Source organism: Nomia melanderi, chromosome 1 (genome assembly GCF_051020985.1).
Source record: "Nomia melanderi isolate GNS246 chromosome 1, iyNomMela1, whole genome shotgun sequence".
In the NCBI taxonomy this organism is placed as follows: domain Eukaryota; kingdom Metazoa; phylum Arthropoda; class Insecta; order Hymenoptera; family Halictidae; genus Nomia; species Nomia melanderi.
In genome coordinates, this window is record NC_134999.1 from 16339184 (window position 1) to 16362602 (window position 23419).

The 23419-nt window shown below is 34.6% G+C and overlaps 2 protein-coding genes across 11 annotated transcripts in view; both read right to left on the reverse strand.

The window, feature by feature from the left end:
- Window positions 1-15549, reverse strand: part of AMPdeam (AMP deaminase) — a 47175-nt gene extending 31626 nt beyond the window's left edge. For 2 of the 10 annotated variants that reach the window (XM_031982578.2, XM_031982574.2), the window contains exon 1: window positions 1294-1550. Coding sequence is in view for 6 of the 10 variants with exons in the window: in XM_031982573.2 (XP_031838433.1) it covers window positions 11436-11568 (133 nt within the window). In the remaining 4 variants the exon portion in view is untranslated. Of the gene's footprint in view, window positions 1-603; window positions 1047-1293; window positions 1551-3320; window positions 3518-5815; window positions 5966-11435; window positions 11573-15080 lie in introns of those variants that run through there. The other 8 variants (XM_031982571.2, XM_031982570.2, XM_031982573.2 and 5 more) reach the window with 8 other exon arrangements.
- Window positions 15550-16568: 1019 nt separating this feature from the next.
- On the reverse strand, window positions 16569-23271 carry LOC116429533 (uncharacterized). Its single transcript, XM_031982569.2, has 4 exons — window positions 23121-23271; window positions 22975-23037; window positions 21218-21380; window positions 16569-19494 (listed from the first exon to the last, which is right to left on the reverse strand). Exons 1-4 carry the CDS (start codon window positions 23189-23191, stop codon window positions 16852-16854), a joined length of 2940 nt encoding a protein of 979 aa, XP_031838429.2. The 5' UTR covers window positions 23192-23271; the 3' UTR covers window positions 16569-16851.
- Between the last annotated feature and the right edge of the window lie 148 nt (window positions 23272-23419).

Sequence of the window (23419 nt, forward strand, 5' to 3'; positions counted from 1 at the left end):
TAAATCCCTACTGATTTGCTGTATTACCTATTCGATGCTATATTTCGATAAAAAAAAATCGTACAAAACAGCTCGAAACAATTGGATAACGAGCACCAAACGTTAGCTCAAAATCTCAATTATCGAGAACCGTGACAAGCAGCAGATAACTAGATCTGTTTCAAGCAGCTGGCGAAAAGTTGTCACTTATCAAATATTTAATACGTCCCATTGACCGTTCCGATAAACCATTAAGCCTTATCGTGACCCGCACCGTCGACAGGTTTACGAAACTCGTCGAGAAACATTAATAGAACGCAAACCGGAGAACCAGTGTAAATTAAAAGGATAACGACGTCCGTTCTCGATAAGTGCACGCGAGCCATATTTTTTTTTGTCGTTCTCGTTCCGAGCTGCCAACGGTATGGCCAAGCAATTGCCAACTTCACCTAACAATAACAGACCGTTGACTCCCGATAACGAAAGCGTCGATGACTGAAGGCTCGTTAGATTTTTCTCTTTTCCCGCGCAACACTGTAATTTCACCGAAGGCGTAACATTCTGCCGTGTTCTATAAATAAACCATTCCACGTCTATTCGGATTTACGTTTCTGTTCCATTTACCCGAGGTCACTGCGTAAGAACTCGCCCGCCGTCCGAAAAGTATCCAATTCCGTAAATCATCGGCAGCTTAATTTGGAGATCATCCAAAAGCCTTGTAACTACGCTGACGATTACCGGAGACGTATCGCCGCAGGCTGCTTGGGCATTTTAGGTGGTTCTCAAATATAGATAAGATACCGGAGGCAAACGTTATGCGTCACTGACTTTTGCTACCGGTACCATTTTTTGTACAGGTTAGAATGAATGCATTCGACGGAGAAACGGTTCAGTGGTTATTGCAAATTATTTAATCGCAACGGAAATGCGTTTAGATGTATTCAACATTTTTGTTCGTGTTATTAACTTCATATAGTAATGAGACAACAATGTTGAATTTAACTAGAGTTATTTTTTAATCACACTTGGCATTTTTAATAACTCATAATTCAAAGCACGGAATTAAAAGTTCTTTATAGTTAGAAATACACTTATTTATATTATCTAATCTTTTGAAAAAGAACATTGCTACATCGAAAGTGACGCGTACGATGGTTCGATCATCTGAACAGTGGTCTAACCTACAAATAAAATACACTATTATCGGTCAAGGCGCGATCGCGTTGAACGATTTCACTTAACTGAGGCGCAGTAACCGAAAGCAGACGATCGACATTTCGAAAATCGAGGGAAACTCTGATGAATCATGTATACCACCGTTTACACGTTCTGAAATACACTTTCCCCTGGTTCGACGACGTTGTAAAGAGCACAGACGCGTCAGGCACTTTGTCTTCCGTTAAATGGGAACCGACACTGATGTATTATGAAAATATGATACACAATAAATCTCGGTAACTGTAAAATCAACAAGACGCGCCTAGTTTATACTTCAGAGGGCACTGACCACGTTAACTGGTCGCTAGTATCGAATACACTAACTGTAGTGTGGAGTTGCCACTTGGTAGAGATCGTGGAATATGTACTCGCGCGCGCGCCCACATGCACGCCACCGTGTCCTACGCACTCTTCACTACCAACAGCCTGGTTTCTGAATACCGCCGTTGATGCACAAAGATTGTGAAGCTGTTCCAAAAGAACGTATTTAACCCTCTATGAACTGAATCTTTTCTCACGGCTATAACAACATTAATGCAGCGTGAAATGAATAAACATGAACCTATAAATTCAAATTAACAATGTATTCGATAGTTTTAATGATTTCATTAAAACGAATATATTTTGTAACCTTAAAGTTACGATAACGTTCATTCACCCCTGTTTGTATAAAAGTTTACGTAGATTAATTATTGAATTCCATTTATTATTTTGCGGTAAGAAATTAAATACATCAACAAAATCACAGGAGCCTATAGAGGGTTAAGCCTTTGAACTCTGTAGGCTCCAATATTGCACCAGTTATAATATCAAATATTTTAACGAATCAAAGAAACTACCCTAGAATTATTCGATTTTCCGCACATCCAAATTTTGTACTGAGAAGGAAAATAAAAGATCGAAGGAATGTTATAGCATTTTTCATTTTCACTAGAGATACCATAAAAATTAGGGTTAAAGGGTTAAGGGTTAAATCAGCATCTGATTTCCGGCGTTTTTTATTACCATGTGCAGTATAAAAGGTTAATACATATAGCAACAGTAAAAATGAGATTGTTTGAAGATTTTTTTCGTGTATAGTATTATATTTTACTAACTCTTTGCACTCGAGAGGTGACTCCCATTCACTACCTGATTTCACACAGTGAAACTATAAAATTTGATATTTAATATTATACTACGTATAATGCATAAATTTTAGAAATATTAAAATAAAACAGCTTTGTCCCTCGATGTACATATGATTTCTCTTCGAGTTAGTTGCACAAAATATCCTCTCTGCCTGATCAGAAAATGTTAAAATATTTCTAGCGAAAAACTCCCGAGTGCAACGGATTAAGAGATTATTATTATCAGTTGAAACACTACAGAGGTAGAAATTTCTAGAAATATTTGAGAACATTGGAAATGTCGTGGTTTATGTAAGAGAGGTTTTTAAAACCGGTATTCGAATAAAACTGCATGGAATATTTGTTTGAAGTAAACAGACTATACTAGTAGTTGTATTAACCGGTTTTTTAAATATCTTAAGAAAATACTTGTATTCGAATATTCCATTCCATTTTTCATTTGTTTCCTTTTTGTGCAACTTTCCCTTACGCGTTCGCATCACAGAAAAATCATTAACCTATTTCGCATGAGATCGATATAGTTAGTCTCGCGTGTGAAAATTTTTATATAAATGCGTGTCCCTTCGTTTTCTTAATAATTCAAAGATATTATCCATTAACAATGAATACACCAAATATTTATAATACTTTAATAGAAAAATCGGCGAAAAATATTTTACATATACTTTTCTACAAATCGTATAAGTATGTAAGTATATACATATAAAAATCCTGGTACACAGTATAGTTCTATACATACATTGTTTATATAAAAATTTAATTCCAATGATTTTTAAAAAGTATTTAACCAAACATATTCCTCGCTACTACCTTTAAAAACACCCTTTGTGTTAAATGATGATCTACAAAAAAAATGCATATCAAATATTATTGTAGCTATAAACCACTGAAATTCGATGTAAAGTAATTCTTGAAATAATATTCAGTCAAAAATCAGTGGCTGTCAGGTCCTTGCAAATTACAAACCGCTATAAATAGCAACCGGTGTCTCACCTTTCTTGAGATAGAATTTCCGCGTTGATTGGGGCATGACTGGACACGTTAATCACTAGAAATACCGGGAATTCTTCAAACTACTTGCCAGATATTTACATACGTTAACCACGCAGTAATTCTATAGATATTCGAAGAAATTGTGAACTGAAATAGAAATTTCACCAATTCGCACGGTAAATTCTTCAGAACAACAACGAAACGTAACATAAAATGCCAAAACAAAAATTTGCGAAACACTTTGCACCTGATAAGTATCACTTGTGTACACTAGAAATGATTCAAGACACTTCAAAACATTTTTCAGTGGAATAATATATGACTTCAAACAATTTAGCCCGAGAACCGTTTGCACTAAACTTCTGCTCCCATTAAACAATGGTTTGCCATGATTTATTCTTACGGAAAATAACACTGTTTCTGCCACACAGTGTTGTGGTCGCAGAGATACAATGCAGCGCTAGATACCAAAACGTGAGCCGTTTAATCTACTGATAAGATATCATATTTGATGGCAAAAATTCTCGGACCAACAAGCAAAAACGTGTATTGGCTTAAATAGTTCATTCTTACAATTAATGAACTTCATACGAAGCAATAACAATAAACATACACTTTCTATTTTATCTTTAAGCGGCAATGATTTCGTATGATATCTGGAGCATCAGGTTTTCTGTTTACTATTGTTATCAATTATCTATTGTAATTGGAGGTTAATCTTCTGTTTTCCATCTGTTGCTTGAATATTTATCTGAAGAGCTGATGCATTTAGTGGATCGAAAATTATCTTTGGATACATTAAATTGATGAACATAGAGGTTTGAATATAAAATAAGCTTTTAGCATAAATATAGGCAACATTGTCATTACAGCACAATTTTTAAGTTTACTCGTAATTATCTTTCGTTTGACTTTCAAACGCTTTTGCTGGCAACCTGATATGCAGCCCTGTTGGTCGGGGTTAAAATAAAAAAATAAAAAAAAAATATGAGCAAAATTGTTCTTTATTTATTTTTGATGTCCTGATATTTATCAAAAATTTTGCATATGCAAGATAAGTCATTTAAAGATGCAATTGAAAATATATCACTGGATTAAAAAAAAAGTGTAATAAATATAAATAATACCAAACGAACTTGAAGTTTCGATAAATGTGATTTCGAAAAGAATACTTCTTATTATTAACATTTTTCTGCAAAACGAATATTTCTCCCTTTCGTGTTAGCGAAAGCAATGAAAACATTTTAGGTTCCATTCTTATTAGATAACTTGTATTATTTATGCATATATTAATTCATACTTGAATTATAATTTAAAATTTTCTATGTACAATTTCAATGTTACGGAATGACAATACTAAAAGCTTTAGCTTCTAAAGTACATATTCAGAACTACGTCCTTCTGTATAAATGTAGAAACTTATTAAAATCAGAATATCTTTTAACTTAATAACCTTTTAGTATAATTAACTTAGCTTCCATAAGCAACATACTTCATGTTATTTGGACTTATCTTCTTAGAATATTTGTATGTATTGATTTCAACATTGTAATAAGAAAATATTATTACAATAGAAATAGAAAATTAGATTGCAATAGAAAATAAACGCCATTTTTTAAATGAAACTAAGTTTAACTCATTATTTTTCAAATTTTTATTTTTACGAATATATGTACATTACATTGATAAGCGTTTCGTTATCTTTCACTTATTTCAAGACTTAAATAGTTTTGAAACTAAAATAAATACGTGTTTATTTGAACGTGCCTTGGTATTATATAGAACAGTGAATACTATTATATAAATATTTCTGTATACGGTAATTTTTAAACAATATAATTTTATCTGAATTTGATTTATTTATTATTATTTATTATTAATACTTATTATCTTATATTTAATAATCGAATAAGATTACATTCAACACCGATCACATTTCGTTCATTCTCGGTGTTTCTCGATTTCCACCCTTATCCTGACAATAAGCACATGAAGAGGCACGAACCAGTAACTGAAGAGCATCGTTGTTCTCAACTAGAAACAATTCCCTCTTTCCAAATATCCAAATAAATGTTCCAAAATATTTAAACTACTTCAAAGTTGTAGTGCAACTCAAATTATGCTGTAGTTGGCTTTAAATAAACTCTGTTAACGAAATTTCAGCAATTCCTCTTATAAACATATACAGTTATTAAACTGATCATTTAAAACAGCTCAAAAATTAAATTCTAAAAAGATGTAACCTTAAAGCTTGCATTCTCACGATTAACAGTGAAATCATTTTAACCAAGCGTTTGTAGTTTATACTTCCCGTTTAAATTACAAAGGGAAATGTTAAAGTAGTCACCCCATAAACTTATAAAACGTCTCTTAAATTGGCAACTTTCCATTTCAAACCTTCAGCTACCTCAATCTGCATAGATTACAACAAAGTTAAACAACGATAAAAAAAAAAACAAACTATCCCACATGCACGAACAACGGAACACGTTTACCTTGATCTTCAGGGTCGATAAGAAAATTCGGTACTCTCAAGCAAAGGTAGAGATCATTCTCCATCGAGTTGACGCCTCTGCTCGACATTGCTCGGTTCGCGAGTGATCACGTGCCACTTCGAACAACGCACAAACAACGAAACAACGACGAACGATACCGATGCCCGTATCGCGACGGTTGTCAGAAACGTTTCTGCGTTTCGCTAGTTCCCTGCGTCTCCGTGCGAAACCACCAACTTTAATCTTGACCGCACCGCTCTGTCGCTAATAACCGAGCTTAATGGTCTGACGTCGGTCTAACTATAGTTACGTACCTATTCAACGTTATGACACGCACGTGCTAATTGCTCCGCTTAACACTTGAACGAATATTGTTCGGAAACCTTCTGCGGCCGACACACGGATACCCTCTTCGCTACGAACACAACGAAATCGGTGGAAAAACTGATTCCAATGTTCATAGTTCGCGAAGGTGTTGCTGCGCGGCGAATTAGGTCGTCGAAGGTGGCCACGATTCGCGAACTGGCGCTAACGAAACTGCTCTGACGAGGATTCGGAACGTCGGAAAACAAACGGGACGAACGTTGATCGCCAACGAAGACAGATTCACCGTCATAAAATGGACACGGAGTCGTCTTGTTTCTATTCACGTACCCGAAACTTACGGGCGGCCTAGCAAACTGTGCACGGGCGGCCGGGAAACCTTCGTACGGTGGCAAAAATACTATTCAGTTCGAGAAGGGAAGACAGTGACGTCGTGAGCAACAAAGATGTCGGCTCTTTGCCAATTTTCGAAAACGTCGGCCGTTCAGTATTGACGCGAATTGTAACAACAGGAACACGTACGCTTCATAATAAAGCTGTACACGTTGACTCTTAGCGTTCAATCGTTCGTCGATTCGATCGCGAGATAAATGTTGTTGTTGGAAGTGGACCTATGATTTCATGAATACGAAGCTGTAGATGAACCTCCTGCTCGTGTACATGAGTATCGCCCGTTATTTTAATATTAACGGTAAATATGTGAAATTTATTCACTGTTACGTCTGTGGAGGTAGATATGAATTTTGCGTGAAAATAAATTGCTTTTTGTGTGTGCAGATATGTAAATGTGGGATTTTAGAAAGTGTGTATACATGGAAATGAAGTTTTTGTTCGATCAAACAGGTTGGATAACGTTTTTCGAGGAAATATATTTTTCTGTGTATAAATTCGTTGGTTTAGACGGGCGAGACGTTACGGAGGGTGGATGTTTCCTTTATTTGATAGAACTTATGAACGCGAGCAACATAAAATATAGACACAAACGATGAAAGTTATACCGTGCTTCGATTGGTCAAATTGTATACCTCTCGTCGCCGGTCACATGACAATGAGCCAATGAGGACGAAGATAAAACCGCTTCTCTGCTTGATATCGTCACAGTGTCTTTTTCACAGAACAAAATATTAAGATAACAAAAATATAATATCAAATGATTTAATTAAATTGCATTATTATTACTCCGTGTCTGTCTATAATACATTAACCCCTTAACTTGTACGCTCGAGTTAATTCGAGCGCGCTAAACAGGCCAAACTGTGAAAATAACAATGTGAAAGCAAAGAAAAAAAATCGTTTTATTGATATTTATCATTTACATGGGATTGTAAGCTATAACACTTATTTATTCAAGAATAAAATATAGCCTTTCTTCATGGAATAAAAGCGCAGCATATCAAAATTGATTTTTTTTGGCCGGTCTTTTTCAAAAAAACTGTGCGTTAAGGGGTTAATAATATGGAAATGTTTTCAAATGATCATCGTTTAATCAAGTAAATTACAATGATTCCATTTGATTGGTGGTCACCGGTGACAAGGTGAAATCATAGTCGTTTTTCATAGGACTTGAATAATTTGCTATTTTCAAATAAATAAGTGCACTGATTAAAAAAGTAATATACTGAAATACATTTCCTTGAAAGGTTCACGGTGGCCTCCAGTTTGTCATTTCTTTCTATTCGATCATTTACTTTATTCCATTTTTATTTGCTCGGGGGAGATTCCAGAGCTGACCTAGAACATGCGTGGCGCTGCTGGGGATTTGCGCGCGAGGAGCTTTCACTCAATAATAAAATACGATGAAATTGAGAGTGCGGAACAGGCTGAAACTGCTCCTGGCTTGAAGGATCGAATCACTCAATGGACAAGCCTCTTCAGCTTTATTGGCAGGCACGCGTAGCTCGTCTCTAGCGATGACCAGCTACAAAAGCAGGGTTTCTAGGCTTTATGTGGTTGCGGTTGGAAATGCGGTGAAAAGGTTTGAGGAGTGTTGTAAAAAGTTTACAGATAATGGCCACTTAACAGGCTTGGTAACCGCCAGTGGGTTTATTTTTTAAATTATGAAATGAGAAAAATTACGAAATGAGAACACTTGAAGTTTTGATAGATTGAAGATGGTACCTTGTTGAGGAAATTAATCTTTGATATTAACATAATGGAATCTCGATTGTTCGAACTAATGAGACATTGGTTTTTATGTACTATGTATGGTTAAATTAATTATTTGAACCACTTTGGAGATTTTACTGTATTATTATTACTACAATTCTAATTGTTACTGACACGTGGTTTAATTTATTGTCATATTTGTGATATACATACAATAGTTCATAGAATAAGTTCACATTGTTCTTTTTTATTGTTGGTGGTCGAAGCTGTGTTTCCTAAAGAGGATTACGTAAAACCATACAAGCTTTGTTTTATTTATGTAAACAGTTAGTTGTTATAGCTTTTATAGAAAATGCTGTTTGTCGGTGGAACACAAATATAAGTCTTTTAATGATTGACTACAAAACGTGATTTCATGGCGCTATCTTTTATTTTCACGTAACCCTCACGGAATTTAAAGCGAAGAGGAATAAAAGGAAATAGTATCTAAATAAAAAATGCAATAATTTTTGTGTAATTTTCTTTTCTTTCATTTAGTAGAAATTGAAAAAAAATAGAATATTACTGTAATTTAAAAGAATTTGGTTTAAACGAGTCTCGTTTCATTCCGAATTCACGTCCAAAATTACCGCAGTGGTTTCGCAGTAATATGCAAATTTAATTCGTTAAGCATTAACATTTTAAATTCATATACCCATCCGCAGCAGAATAAGAAGTGTTCAAAAATTTATTGCTCCAAATTGCAAGCTACTTCTTCAAGAAAAAAATAATGAAAAATTGTATCTTTATTTTTTTAGTTACAGCGTATCCTACCAAAAAACAAAAGAATCTTGGGAACAATAGTTCCAATGCATATCACTTCTATACAATATAACATTCGCATTTTCAACATCTTCGCGCTTTTAATTTATTGCAACTGAAATTTCCATTTTAAAAAGTGGAGAAAAATCCCTAAATATTTACCTCAGTAACATTACTAAATTTTTCCCAGAATTTTTCGTTGCGGCTGAATAATCAAAATGCAATGAAAATAAATAACCCAGTCTTTTCTGTTACTACCCCGCAGATCGAGATAAGGGTTGAAACTTGGCAAGAAATGTTTTCTCTTTGATAAGTATCGAACGGTCCATTCTCGACTCGGTTTGGCTGAAGGACACCTTCAACTCCCTTATTCGACTATAAATTTTTAATAAATCCCTCTAAAAAAAACATTGAACCATTTACGATAACTCAGTCTTCTTTCCCGTTTCATCTACCGACTAACCGAAGATACTAACACAGTCATGATCAGCAAATTTTCCACTTTTCTAATACTTGTTACCATTGAAAATGAATAAAACCTTAAACTGATTACCGCAAATTTCTAACGTTAAAACAGGGATGAAAATTCGAGAATCTGTTTCAAAATATTAGTCTTGTAACGACCTGTTGTTCGAAACGAAGAATTTTTCGTTAAAGATGTAGATGAAAACAAAACAGAAGGATCAAATATTTATTAACAGTAAAACTACCTGACTTTTCTTTCTGCAATTATTGAAAAGACAACAGATGTTTCTCTGAGGAATTATTAAGGAAACAGATTTAGCAATATGCGAAGTAAATTTTAAATCAATTATCATCTCAATAGATACACCCTCGGAGTTTCTATAAAGGAATTTTAAAAAGTCAATTTAACTGCTCAGTTGTTGTAGCATTAAATGTATTAATTACAAAGTATCCTGTATTTCCGTGCGAAAACAACAATGTTATCCACAGGTCGTAGCTTCAAGGTCACGAAACCTAGAAGTGGAAAATTGAAGTAGCGGCAGAAGTACTGTCTCTCTATGAATACACCTCATGGCCAAACAGACAAACACGAACGAGCATGTACGCACAATGCGAACATAAATAAATCCAAATGAATATGGATAAGCATGGACGAACGCATAAGAGCAATCAATAACGCCCACGTTCGTTGCTGTTTCAACTGGGAGCCTCTGCTCCGCGAAGAGGCAGCGCACACGAAATACAGAGAAAGATATGACACGAATATTGCGACGAATCTGTTCTAACAGTTCTATCATCTTCAAAAATTCAAACAACCCAAACTTTTCTTTAATCTAATTATAACGTGCAGACAGATAATCTACAGGCAATGAAGTGTTATATGTTTCAGATGAAAAAAGAAGTCTGGTTTATCTCAGTTTCTTAAAATAAAAGTATACGAATATTAAGGATTATTTATAGGATGACCCGATATAGTTCCCATAATATAATCCTTGCGAAATAGTAACTTACCATCGATAATTGATTTTTGTTATACTCAGAAAAGTTGTTTACAATATTCCCGATCGTCTAATCGATTTAATCCCAGAGAATTCTATGTTTTATGGGAATCCTTTACTTTCCCACTTTCGGGCATTTAATCTTGGAAGCTTAACATTGTTCAAGTAAAAATGTTCGCAGTCGCATTCCGTTCAAATAAGTCGCATATGCAACGATGATTCGTCTCACTTTCCCAGAATACTTTATTTAGACTTTTCGCAATGTATATGTATCTGATGCTGAAGTGGACCAACAGTGTCACTGGTGAATAGCATGTGCGTGCTACTGTCGGCGCCATGCGAAGGTTACCACGATGGTAAATGAAACTTTACTTTGTATGCGCGAGGGAATACAGGGTGGCTCCGAAATAAGACGAACTTCGGCACCATATGCTAACTGTTTCTAGAAGTGGAGAAAGTTACTTCGATGTAGAATACGATATTGAAGTTTGACGACTTACAATCTCCACTGAAAAAGTTAGGGCCACCATTTTCGGTACATTTTCCTTTGCAGCATTAATCCTTTGCACTCGAAGGTCTTTTCGCTACATATAATCATTATTTTCTAATGAAATGTACGTTAAACTACCAATTCTATTAAATAGAAATAACAAATCAATGGATAGAATTATTTTATTTGAATATTTCAGAGTAATTGCATTAACGTCTCAATAGATGCAACTTCAGAGTTTTTAAGAGAAATATATTATCGAATTTTATAATTGTATATGTCAAATCAAACTAGCGATTGTGAATGGCATTAACGGTGCAAAGGGTTAACTTCTATGGAGTGGACAGTAGCACCATAATGCGTGATTCTAAACGATAAGTGAAATTAGTTTTTTGAAACTTACGAGAAATTTCATACAGATTCAATTCAAACTTACGATCTCGATGAGGATCAACGTTGTGCGGTGTCGTGGAACTATCTGCATCACCCTCGCCGTTTAAGTCGTAGTAAATCCTATCGTCTTCTCCGTTAGCATCCTTCACGCCATTTACACCTACCAACTCTTCCATATCTCTGGAAACAAATGTTCGTTTCCTCCTCTGTAAAACACAACTCGTTTTGCGTTGGAACTGACTACATTAACCGTTTAACTGCTTTAGCGACCAACGAGATTCGTCGTAAAGATTCCTAGCTCGATTTCATAAAAATCGATGCCATTCGTTGCACATAGGTCAAGGTGGAAGATTATTTTGATATTATTCAATGTTTTAGCTTCAAAGCAAATGTGCGTTTGCAACGAATGCAAAATGTTCATTATGTAAATTGGTAACAACAAAATGAACTTGAGGAGCATGTTGCAAAGAGAATATACTGTGGAAATTGCAGTGATGGAATTGTTTACGTCAAATTGGTGAAGATTTCTAGCTGGATTTAACATAAATCGATGCCATTCGTTCCACATAGGCCAAAGTGAAGGATTACAGATTTCGATATTAGTGTTTTTGGTTTAAAGAAAATGTGCGTTTGCAACGAATACAAAATTCCTTTGAAATTTGTTAAGACTAAAATGAACTTGAGTATGTTGCGAAGAAAATGTACTGTGACAATTGCAATAATAGAATTTTCTTCTTTTGGTTCGTCGAAGAGTTGCTGACAATTGTTAACATCATGTGACATATTTTTAATCATGATCAAAAAATGTCATTTGTTGGATAATTCAATTTTAAAAGAAAAATGTATGAATTTTTGTATTTCTATCGTCATAACTTAGAATTAAAAACAAAAAAAAATCGATCCAACGACTTTGAAACTTTTATGTTTGAGAATATTTTTTATAGGAACGGTTGAGAGATAGCAGCTAATATTCTAGGGTTTGTACGTTAAAAATATTAATTTATTCGATATCTAGGGCTAATATCTGCGAAACGTTCTCTATAATTTGATGATATTTAAGACATTTTGAATATTTTTGTAACAGTAAGAATAAATACAATACTTTTCTTGTCTTTGGTTGACGAGCTGAATTTTAAAAGCCATGTTTATTAACTCATTTTTAGTTTTATTCTCACGAATATGTTTCATCTCTATAATTCGAAAAGTTTTTGCATTTTCGGTTCAAAATTGGCCAAGTAAAGAACGACTAAACCAAAAATGTATATTATACCGTGTTATTAAACAACAGAGTCCAAAAACGTTATAATTTATCATACGACGACATGTACAACTTGAATGCGACCATTTGCACGATAATTCATCTAACGACGCGATTATATTTGACCGCAGCACTGCTCTATTACAAAACCTATCGTAGTACAAATTGGAATGTATAGCTACTTAAAAAATTGAGTGTACACTTAAATTTTATTATCAAATAATGTAGAATTCTGTAATTTCTTTCGTTCGTGTGACTTTATATAAATTCTTATATTGTCCGATTAATGAGCTTCTCAAATCTTGTCTTTGTTCTTTATTCATCGAGAAAAATTTATCGTCAGATTTGTTTACCTTTACTTTGTGACCGATCAGTTGTTAAAATTAGTAAATGCTGTATATCGGTAAAATGAATATCTAATTTTGTATTTTATGTTCAAAATGTCGGATAATTTAACCCTGGAAAGATAAATGTTAATACAGAGGTTACCACTTCATAAAATGAAGCGATACAATGTATCATAATATTTTTTTAACAATTTTCCCTGACAGTATTGAAATCTTCAACTTGTTTTTGCTAAAGAAAGCATTATTATTCAGACTGATTCAGATAACAGTGATAAGTCGTGTGTGTTATTCAAACTTAATTAGAAAAGAATTTTATTGGAGAACAATGAATTCCTTGAAAAGAATTACATTTTCAAATTTTTCTTCTCGGGAATATGCTTCATCCCCAAGTAAGTACATTAATGCATACACATTTCACATTTTTATTATTTTCCAGGAGGAAAACGTGTCTTTCTTTGAAAACAGATATATTAACGTACAATGGCAAAAAAATGATAAGTTCGTGAAATATTCGAAATAAGTATCTTTATCAAAAAATACGCACAAACATTTCATGACAATGTTGAAACGCTTCCGTCACGTCTTCGTTATGTTCATAACAAAAAAGCGGATATGAATATGTAAACATTTCATCGTCGACGATGCATAATGAATTACCATAAAATATCTTCTTAAGAATCTTTTTAACCTTTCCCATCCGCTTCCAAACCTGAATTAATATTCATTTTTTTCCTTCATTCTGATTTTAATTTGAATCCTGATCATAATTTCTTACCGTGTATTAAATATAGAATAGTAATAAATTTAGATAACCCCAATTAGCTATTAATTATTATTAAATAAAGTACATATTGCTATTAAATTATTGATCTTTAATCTAGCTTAACTGTTTAAGAAACATATCAGATTAAAATTTAAAGAGTCAGTAGAAACAAACTGATTTAAGCAGTCTTGAAGATTTACTACAAAGTTCAATATTCTTTTATAAAAAAAAGAACACAAGAATATTTTCGTTTACCCTTTAATTCAAGTAAACGAAAATACTTTCATTTATTGAAAGAAGATTTGTAATTGGTATAAAACATAATTACTGATTAATAAAAAAAGTTATTTAAAATATTTCACAGATTAATCATTTTTACCTTCCCTTGATACTTCTTTATGCAGAACGAGAAGAGTGGACCTGTGCGAAGAAAAATGTTTGTTACCGTTAAAAAAAACAATATAATTGTAAAATGCACGTGCATTGCTGTACTCGTGAAAAAATATCGTAGTGTGCGTGTAGTCATTTCTAACACGTTCATCTTTTTCCTGGAATAGTTTCTTCTAATAACAGACAAGAGATATGCTTGGTTGAAGTTACACGAGTCACCTTGTAGATATTCACTAGTAACGTACGAAGACCGTATTCTTCAATTTAGATCGATTTTGCATTCTATAGATACATTTATCCACGTTAATTACTCACTCAGGAAACGCTTATAGCTACGAATCAACTGAATTACTCTTTCGTACACAAATACGAATCAGGTCCATAAGTTCACGTGTAAAATAAAATGTCTGCGTTACCTTCGAAATATATCAACAAAATATACAGAACAGTTTTAAATATATTTACTACTGTTAATAAATACTTCTCAATAAAAAGAAATTTTTTTAAAGGATATATTTAATCAATGTAAATTCGTATTCCAATAATACTACAATAAATCTTCAATGACAAGTCGAAAATCTTATGAGAATGTATAGAAAGGATTACCGGAAAAAATGGCAGATCTAGTCTTATAAAAAACGTGCTCCTTTCAAATATATTGCACGACAAATTCCATCTACTGAAACTGGGAGCGTCGTTCTAACGCGTGCGACACAGGTGAAAAGATTTAAAATGCAAATTCGAAAAAGTGTTGCCATTAAATAAGTTGAATATGACACGTGCAAGAACGTAAATAGCGCCATAACTCGTTACCGATTACTCATTACGTAAAATGGAAGAGTACGAGTCATTAATATTTATATTTGTATACTTCAACAACAAGAAACGTATAAACATAGGAGCACGATAATCATTATTTACTTTACTTACGTTATTGTTGTGTCTGATGAACCGACGACCTGGCGTTCCTTCTTTCAAATTAATCGTTGAAACTACTCGATAATGGCAATGAATAGTAAACAATATTTGTATAGTGTGTTACACTGATGGAAATGGTCACAATAGAACGCTACATTCAATGTTCATGAAATGCACATATATGTTCGTGAAGGCACTGAACAATCAGTTTACCTTTTCGAATGTTTTTGCGTGTAGGTACAATAAGGCCACTGTGATCACTTCAACGGTACATCTGAGGCGAGCTTGCATGCGGTTAATTAGTCGGAGGCCACGATTTCGTATCAATGGGATAAAACGTAAAATCGAATTATCTGAATAATCGTGATGCACTAATTGTCGGAACACACCGCACGAAAATTTTCCAGCGTGCTGAAGCGTGCTGGAGCGTGCTGTTAGCCACCGACTGTCACTACACATTTCAGTCACGATGCGTGCGGGCCAGGATCGTAGCCACCATCTCGAGAGCCTGCGTGCAACCTCGCGAGCAAAGTCCTCGGATTAACGTGTCATTAAATGCGATTAAACGTATACGAATCGATTGGAAAAATTTACTACCGGCATTCTGCCGTCTTATATACGTCTATACGATAAAAGGATAATTGAATTTTATTAAATTATATTAAATTTAATTTTTCGAGTAATTACGTTTATTATAAATTAGACAAAATGATCTATCTCACGAATTTTGTTTGTTTTTCTTTATTAAGTATGCTTGATAATTTTTTAAATTAAAGAATAGATTAATTCGCGTAATTTATCGTCTCTAGTCATTGCTATATTTCACGTTGATTCATCTGAGGAGTAACGTATTGATCGGAAAGGTTAAATGTTTCATATTTTCAGCAACAGTGAAGCTGTTATTATTGTAAACAAGATGATCTTTCGGCAAGTGCTTAAATAATGCAAAACCTTTTACCCATGACCTTAAAATTACTGAAAATAAGGGAAACACGGAGCATTGAACATGATTGGTCGAACAGCGTGGTGGCGATGGGAAGCTCGCAACACGACTGGCGCAGGCTCGCGTCTGTCGATCTTCTGAAAATCTATACTACACGACCGACTGCCATTGGTGCGTTCTTTGATGTTTTAATAAACTAAACATTGCTTGCCAGCTAGAGCAAATGTTGAGACAAGCCCATTTATAGGCTTCAGGTGTTGTACTCCGAATAATTGGTTCACTAGATAATTTATGCACACCCTGTAGACTTACAACGTCATAGGGCGTTTTTTGAAATTTTTTTCAATATTGCAACGTAATTGTTATTCAACTTGCATGTTCAACTTTAAAACATTTTCAAATGAAAATAATATTTATTAAAATATTTTAATAGAAAATGCAAACCAATTTCAATAATGACTACGTGTTATTTACGTTTTACTGATAATTATACAGTATCTTCATAGAATTTTCATATCACATATATTTTAGAAATATATTCTGTCATTGGATGTACAATAAACAGTATACTAATGATAAATGAAAACACTGTAATTAATATCAATCAAGTAAATACAACGAGTATTTTCTTTTTTTTGTTAACGTACGTAGCTTTATTGCATTAAAATAATATTATATTACAGTTTGCACTAATTTCTTCTAGTCGTGGATCATGCAGATGTGCATTCAAAAATTATCACCCTCGGAAACTAACGGTTTTAATTGTTTAAAAGGATTACATAGCTATCCATATATCGTACACAGAAATGAATAACCATCGTATCAGCCGGTTTTCACGATTCAATTAAAATCAAAATCACTTTCCGTGTTCGAAACGTTTCGTTCGATGGTGCTATCTGTATCAGAATCCAGCAGAGATTTTATCACATCCTTTTTCTTCTTGGGCTCATTTTTGGAAGCTACTTTCTCGCTTTGATCCTCGTCACCTTTCTCCAGGCTATCCTCTTTTTCATCACTTTTTGATTCTACTTGAGGTTCTAGATATTCCTGATTGTCTTCCTGTTCCGTTTTGTACTCCTGCTCTTCCGGGACTTCCGGTTTGCTAGCCTCGTAATCTTGATTTCCATCTGTTACGTACTCCTGATTAGCATCGTATTGTTCATTATAAGGATACGAGTATTTCTGATTCTCTTCCTCCTGATATTGTGCGTTAGGGTCCTGTTCGTACATGTTCGCAGGATCGTTAACGTATTGATCGTATTGCTCGCCCGCATAACCTTCGTACTGTTCATTCGATTCTTGCGGATATTCCTGGTCAGCATATTCCTGGTACTCTTCCTTTTTATCATAGCCGTACGACTCGTTCTGATCATAATTATATTCCTCGTTTATGCCAGAATACTCCGCTTCATTCGCGTGGACATAATCTTGCACCTGATCGTGCCCCTCATAATGTTGATCATTTTGCTCCTCTAGCGTTGCAATTATTTGCTCGTTATCTTCGTTTTCATCGAGCACAGGCTTCATTTCAGATTCTTCTTTCTCATCGCCTTCGTAATCCTTTTGTTCGTCGAATTCATTGCTCGATTCTACATTTTGAACAATATCCTCTGTATTCAAACAGCGTTCATCTTCCTGCTCCGGTCCTTGATACTGCGAAGCAGGAATCGCATCATCTACGTCCTCCATTCTGATTTCGTCAGTGGCATCATTTAAAATTACTTCTTGCGCATTAATATAATCCCCGACATTTTGCTCGTCCAGTTGATTGTGCGCAACGTCCTCGATGTCTGGTTCAATTTGCATATTATCTTCGATTAATGGGGGCTCCTGGGAAACCAATTCTTCTATCGTGGTTCGCTCTTCAGTGTCCCCGATTAAATCTATTTCTTTGATTTGTTTCTCGACGTCGCTCAAATTCCACGGTTCCAGTTCTTCGGTGGGACCGAGCAAATACTGTTCCAGTTTCGTCTCTTCCGCCATGCGATACCCATTTCCTTCCGCGGAACGAACCGAGTCATCATTCTCTGTCTCGAGCGAAGATACCGCGGCGTGAGCGCCGTCAATGAAGCCGGCACGCTGATTTTTCGGCATTTCAATATTTTCATGCGAATCTAATTCTGGCCGGGGTAACGTAATATCCTCGCTAATTCTGTCTTCCGCACGCGCCATTGATGCGGCGCGTCCTTCGCGCGCATCCGACATTTCAACATGATTTCTTTCGGGAACTGGCGCGCGGCTTTGCGCAGTCGGAATCAATTCCAGATCGCTATTTTTATCGTCGTCCATTTTTTCCAAGTGTTTTGCGCCGTTCGCGGTCATCGTTCTGGTCACTAGATTCTCCGCTAGAGCCAGGACCTTTTTCACTTCCCTCGTGAGATCTTCGTCTGGTTTGTCTTTCGCGGAACTTGTGTCATTCAATGGCGCCGCGTCGAGCTGACGATTTTCCTCCAAACTTTGCTTGTCTAAGTCGTGATGCAGTTTTCGAATCTTATCGATGTACCTGTCGAACTCATTGTCCGACGTTGGCGATGCATTATCATTGCTTTCTTCCGCGCGGACTTGTCTCGTACTTCTTTGGTTCGCGTTTACGTCGCTCGAATATTTCGGCACAAAATATTCAGGTTGCTTGTTCTTATAGTAATCGTAAGGCTTACTGTATAGAGAATCGTTAAAAGAATAATCCGAGTAATTTGAACGAGGACTCGAGTCTAAGTTCAACGACGGATTCAACAACGGTGTATCAGAGACACTGTACTCCACGATTCTAGGTGTATCCTTGAAACTAACGAACTTCTCGCTTTTAATTCGCGTTTGCAAGTTGTCCAGTGGCGTTTCGTTGCTATGCTGCAACCGATACGATGGACTGATGTGGTACTGTAAAGATGACGTTCGGTTTTGCATGTCCAGAGGATTATTATCATTAATACGAGAAGACATTGCGAAATGCGGCACAGCCCTGACTGTTCGTTGAGTCGAGAACGGATTAAAATGGACGGCCCGTTCTTTTGACAAATTAATTTGAGGGTTTGGCGTTGCGTGTAGAATTTTCAGCTTTGGATCGATTTCAAAGTCGTGAGTAGCAAAACGCAAGTTATTATTGTACGGATGACTTTGTTGGAAGTCTGATAAGTTGGGCAACGACAATTGCTGCTGTTGAACTTTTGGGTACATTTGTAAAGTACTATGGTTATTCGTTTGCTGATTCGTTTTCGACTCTATTGAACTTAGTGGATAATTAGTGGTGTATGTACTTTGCATCGGTTTTGTCGTTTTCGACGGGGAAGAGAAAACAGGTTTACTCGTTTGATAATTCGACCGAAACGATTGTGTCGGTGGAATATTCTTCGGTTCGTGAGGTAATGAATTCCCTCGCTCGTTGACAGCTGTTCTCAGGTACTTATTACTCTTTTGACTCGACATATCATTGGTGTCATCTGCATGTGTCGCACAGATTTGACGAAGATAAGCTTCATAATGTTTCTGGAAAATAATGAGATATTCTATTGGGTTGATGCAAAAGTTTCGACGTTTTTAGTATTTAGATTTAGTTAGTAACTCGCTGGCTAAACCAAAGCTAAGTAAAAACGAAGAATGAAGTGTCCTTTATACACGTTATAATATAGATGTTATTTGTTTCGAAGAAAAAAACTTTTTTATTAACTACATACAAAAAAACGTCAAAACTTTTACGTCAACCAAATATGTTGGTGTATATTTCTTGTCACACTCTTATTTCAATACTATGTAAAGCTTCTCAATTCGTAGTACAATAAAAAGAAAGCTGAAGAAAATAATTATTTGAATGAACTTTGTACGAAAGTAAAAGAAAATATGGTCTTACTTAGTAAAGATATATTTTTACACTAACTTTGCGTACAATAATTAATGTCTCCGATTCAAGTGTTAAGTAAAATAGGAACTCATTTTTCCAGCAAGTTTTACATATATACTACAAATGCAGAAAATTTCCAGCACAGTCATAACAGTACACAGACTGTGTAACAATAAGTAGTTATTAGGAGTAATAACTCCTAGAATAACGAAGCAATCTTTGTGTTAAGCCTACAATTTAGCAATGAGTGCAGTAAAACACCGTTCAGATCACGAGTGGTCAATTAAGTGGTCAATTGAACCTTTAATCCTTTTGACTAATTACTTGCGCTTTAGTTATCATTTCATTCTTTCTGACCCACTGTGCCATACTACGTATATTTCATTTTATCAGCATAATATACAATTCTGGCTGATTAAAATTTTTTAAAATCATAAATTAAAAATTTCGTTTTACGCGCGTTCGTTCCTATTTGTCAGGTTTAAAAGCAATCGTTAAAAAAAGAAAAACTACGCCGAAAGTAATTATTTTATGTAGAACCCCTTACCAAAGATAATGAGTTTTCAAGAGCAAAAAATACAAAAGTTAATTTGAAATCTGTCAAAGCAGTTGCGTCATTTTTGCGGGAAATTCGTCAAACTTGTTTTACCAAGGCTGTCGTTTAAAGAGAAAATTACTTTTTCTCATGAGGAAGAAGAATAAATAAAACTAAATGAATGCTTTCTATAAAATTTTTAAGTAAAGTTATAGAATTGTACCCGTCGAATTTAGTAACTGATAAAAACCGGTGTGGACCTCTTAATGGCTCGTAAACTATTGAGTATCTATATCTACATAGTTACAGTGTTGAGAATTTGTTAAAAAATTGTATATTTGGTATAAACCATGTCATCTATTTAGTACCTCTGATAAAAATATTTTACATCACATTTTAAATTCATTCTAATCTTCCTTAAAAAAGAGTGTACTACGAATCGTGTAAGCTTTTATATTTTCCATATTTGTAGATCGTACTAACATGTTTCCCGTTGTTGTAATTAGAAATATAAAATGTATATTATAATAGTTTTTCCTTTGCAACGAAATTACATTAGTTTCTGGTATAGTTGATATAACGATAAGGGCAAGTGTAAAATTAATTGCGATAAGGCGTTGTGTTTCGCGAGCAGGAAGAAACATATACAGCAAGTGCAAACAGTATTTGCATATGTTTGTTCTTCGCAAATGACTACTAAATGTTTGGACTATATTACCTATTATAATCCACATTGTTATAAATTACAGCAATTTCATTAGAATAATGCTATTCATTATTATGCAATTTCAATGGTTTTTTTTCATGATCAAATAGCAGAAAAGAAAAAGACTCACTCTAAGAATGTTAAGTCTATCCGTTCTTGCTGTCATCACTGCGAGACTATTGTCTACTCTATCCAGTGCTTCTAGAAGTTTATGATTTCGTTCATCCGTCGTACGTTGTTCCTCTAAAAATTCCATGTATCTGAAACGTAGTCGATTTATACATGTATTGTGCCTGAAACAATAATAATTTCTGTCAGTACTCGGTGCGACTTGTCTATCGTTCATGTAAGTAAGAAAAATATTGATTTATAATAGAAATAATATTGATATATTATGTTAATTAACACTAAACGTACCGCGACCGGTCGAATGACCGGTTTTAAAATTTGACTTAAAATTCTGTATTTTATTAGGTTTATTTAACTTTGTATCAATTTCTGTGTTGTCTGATTAATCACTTTTAAAATTTTTGCATTTTCTTCTATTTCTAATTGCACTAAGAAAAATCGATCATTTGACTTGTTTACTTTTATTTTTTAATCAGTTATTTAACTCCTTACTTTGAAAATAGGTTTGTAGAAAGTGCCGGTACGTTTAGCGTTAAAAAATAAACTATTAAACGCGTTTAAACAAACAAAAAAGATATAAAATCTCTTTTCCCAAATTTGCAGTTCTGATAAATTAATCGACCAACTTAAAATTATGACTGCATTAAGAATAATACATTATCATGCAATTTCAGTGAAAACAATTCAATACAATCATATTATTGCTTCATATCCTAATAATTCGTAAAATATTCAAAGTATCATACATCTTTTGGCTCGAAGCCAGAAATAATAAAAAGCATGGAACTAAATGGAAATGTGTCTAGCTTAAGTAAGAACATATTTCAAATGTATCAGATGAAAATTATGGGTGATAATAATAACGAGAAACGCGGCAATTTCAAATTTTATTTTACCCCCCAGTGACCTTGAAAAATCCTATAAAGGTCACATTTAATGTTAACGAAGATCTGATTTGTTATTCCACATTCTCGTTGTCGATACGAAAACGTTTCTGACTAAGCAACCTTGCCGCAGTGTACACCGGAGAACGCTACCACCGGCGGATTTCAAATTCGATTTGATGACATACCAATTTGTGTCTCTAAACTAAATTGCACAAACAATAAAGGTAAATGGATTAAGTCGACAATTTGCAGATGATCACGAGTAATCAAAATTTTCTGCGCGCGAAGCTAGGTCTACTGGAGCCAACTCAAATTATCTAAGCGATCGAAGAACATTTTAAGGCATTCGTGAAAGGACACCATTTCGCCGCGAACATAACACATACAAATCTAGTTATACATAGACAAAGGGAATCGCATTGAAAGGAAGACCAGATCTGCATTGCCACGAATTGAGACAATATCTATGCAGTTTCCCCCCTGTTTAAACGATCGATGCTTGTTTACAGCTTGCCTACTTAGTTTATATATACTTACAATAGTATGATATACAATGCATGCACAATAAATTCCGAGACAATGGTTAGGTTCGTGTCTATTACCTTTGATATTTCCTAAAAGTAGGTTGCTTCCGAATCGATACGCAATCTATTAAATACTTTCGTGTTATTATTACGCAAGAAAGAAATAAAATCGATAGCACCAACCGTCGAATAGATCAAAGAATTGTATTACGTCTACGGATATTAATGTATAATAATATATGGGATGTTTATTTAAAATTCAATCCTTATATGAAGCTCCATTTTCAATTGTTACCTTGATAACCAAAATCACAGAATCGCAGTGCAATTTAATTTAAGGAACTCACCTGTTACGAGACTCTTGTAAGAGTACTTTGAATCTTTCTTCTAATCTTATCCTCTCTTCTTCGCTGCAACAGTCGTACAACATCGCAATAATTACGTTAATAATTCGTCATACAGTACCAATCAAGGGGACGCAAGATTTCCTTACCTCTTCCGCAATTTTTCCTGAAGTTCCAACATTTTTTTGTAATAATCACGACTGTCGTAAAACGACGTCATGGTAAGGGCGCAATTTAAATTTTGGATTGAAGAGAACCGACGCGTCGATTGTCTCGACTTTCAATGCGTTGCGGGCGATTTTATTTAAATAAAAGCCTTCTCAACGAAATTTTCATCGGTGAAAATATCGTGTTGCAGATACAATAAATCTTGCTGAGGCATTGCACAATATTTTGCAAGTAAACATTGTTCCCAGGTATCGTACATGTTTACCGTACTTTAGATACG

Bases quoted from the DNA above. Each gene is read 5' to 3' on its own strand.
- LOC116429533 (XM_031982569.2), bottom strand. From the start codon at position 23,191: ATGACGTCGTTTTACGACAGTCGTGATTATTACAAAAAAATGTTGGAA. The intron at 23,038-23,120 runs GTAAGGAAATCT...CGACTGTTGCAG, and splicing joins CAGGAAAAATTGCGGAAGAG to CGAAGAAGAGAGGATAAGAT. The intron at 21,381-22,974 runs GTGAGTTCCTTA...TTATTGTTTCAG, and splicing joins TTACAAGAGTCTCGTAACAG to GCACAATACATGTATAAATC.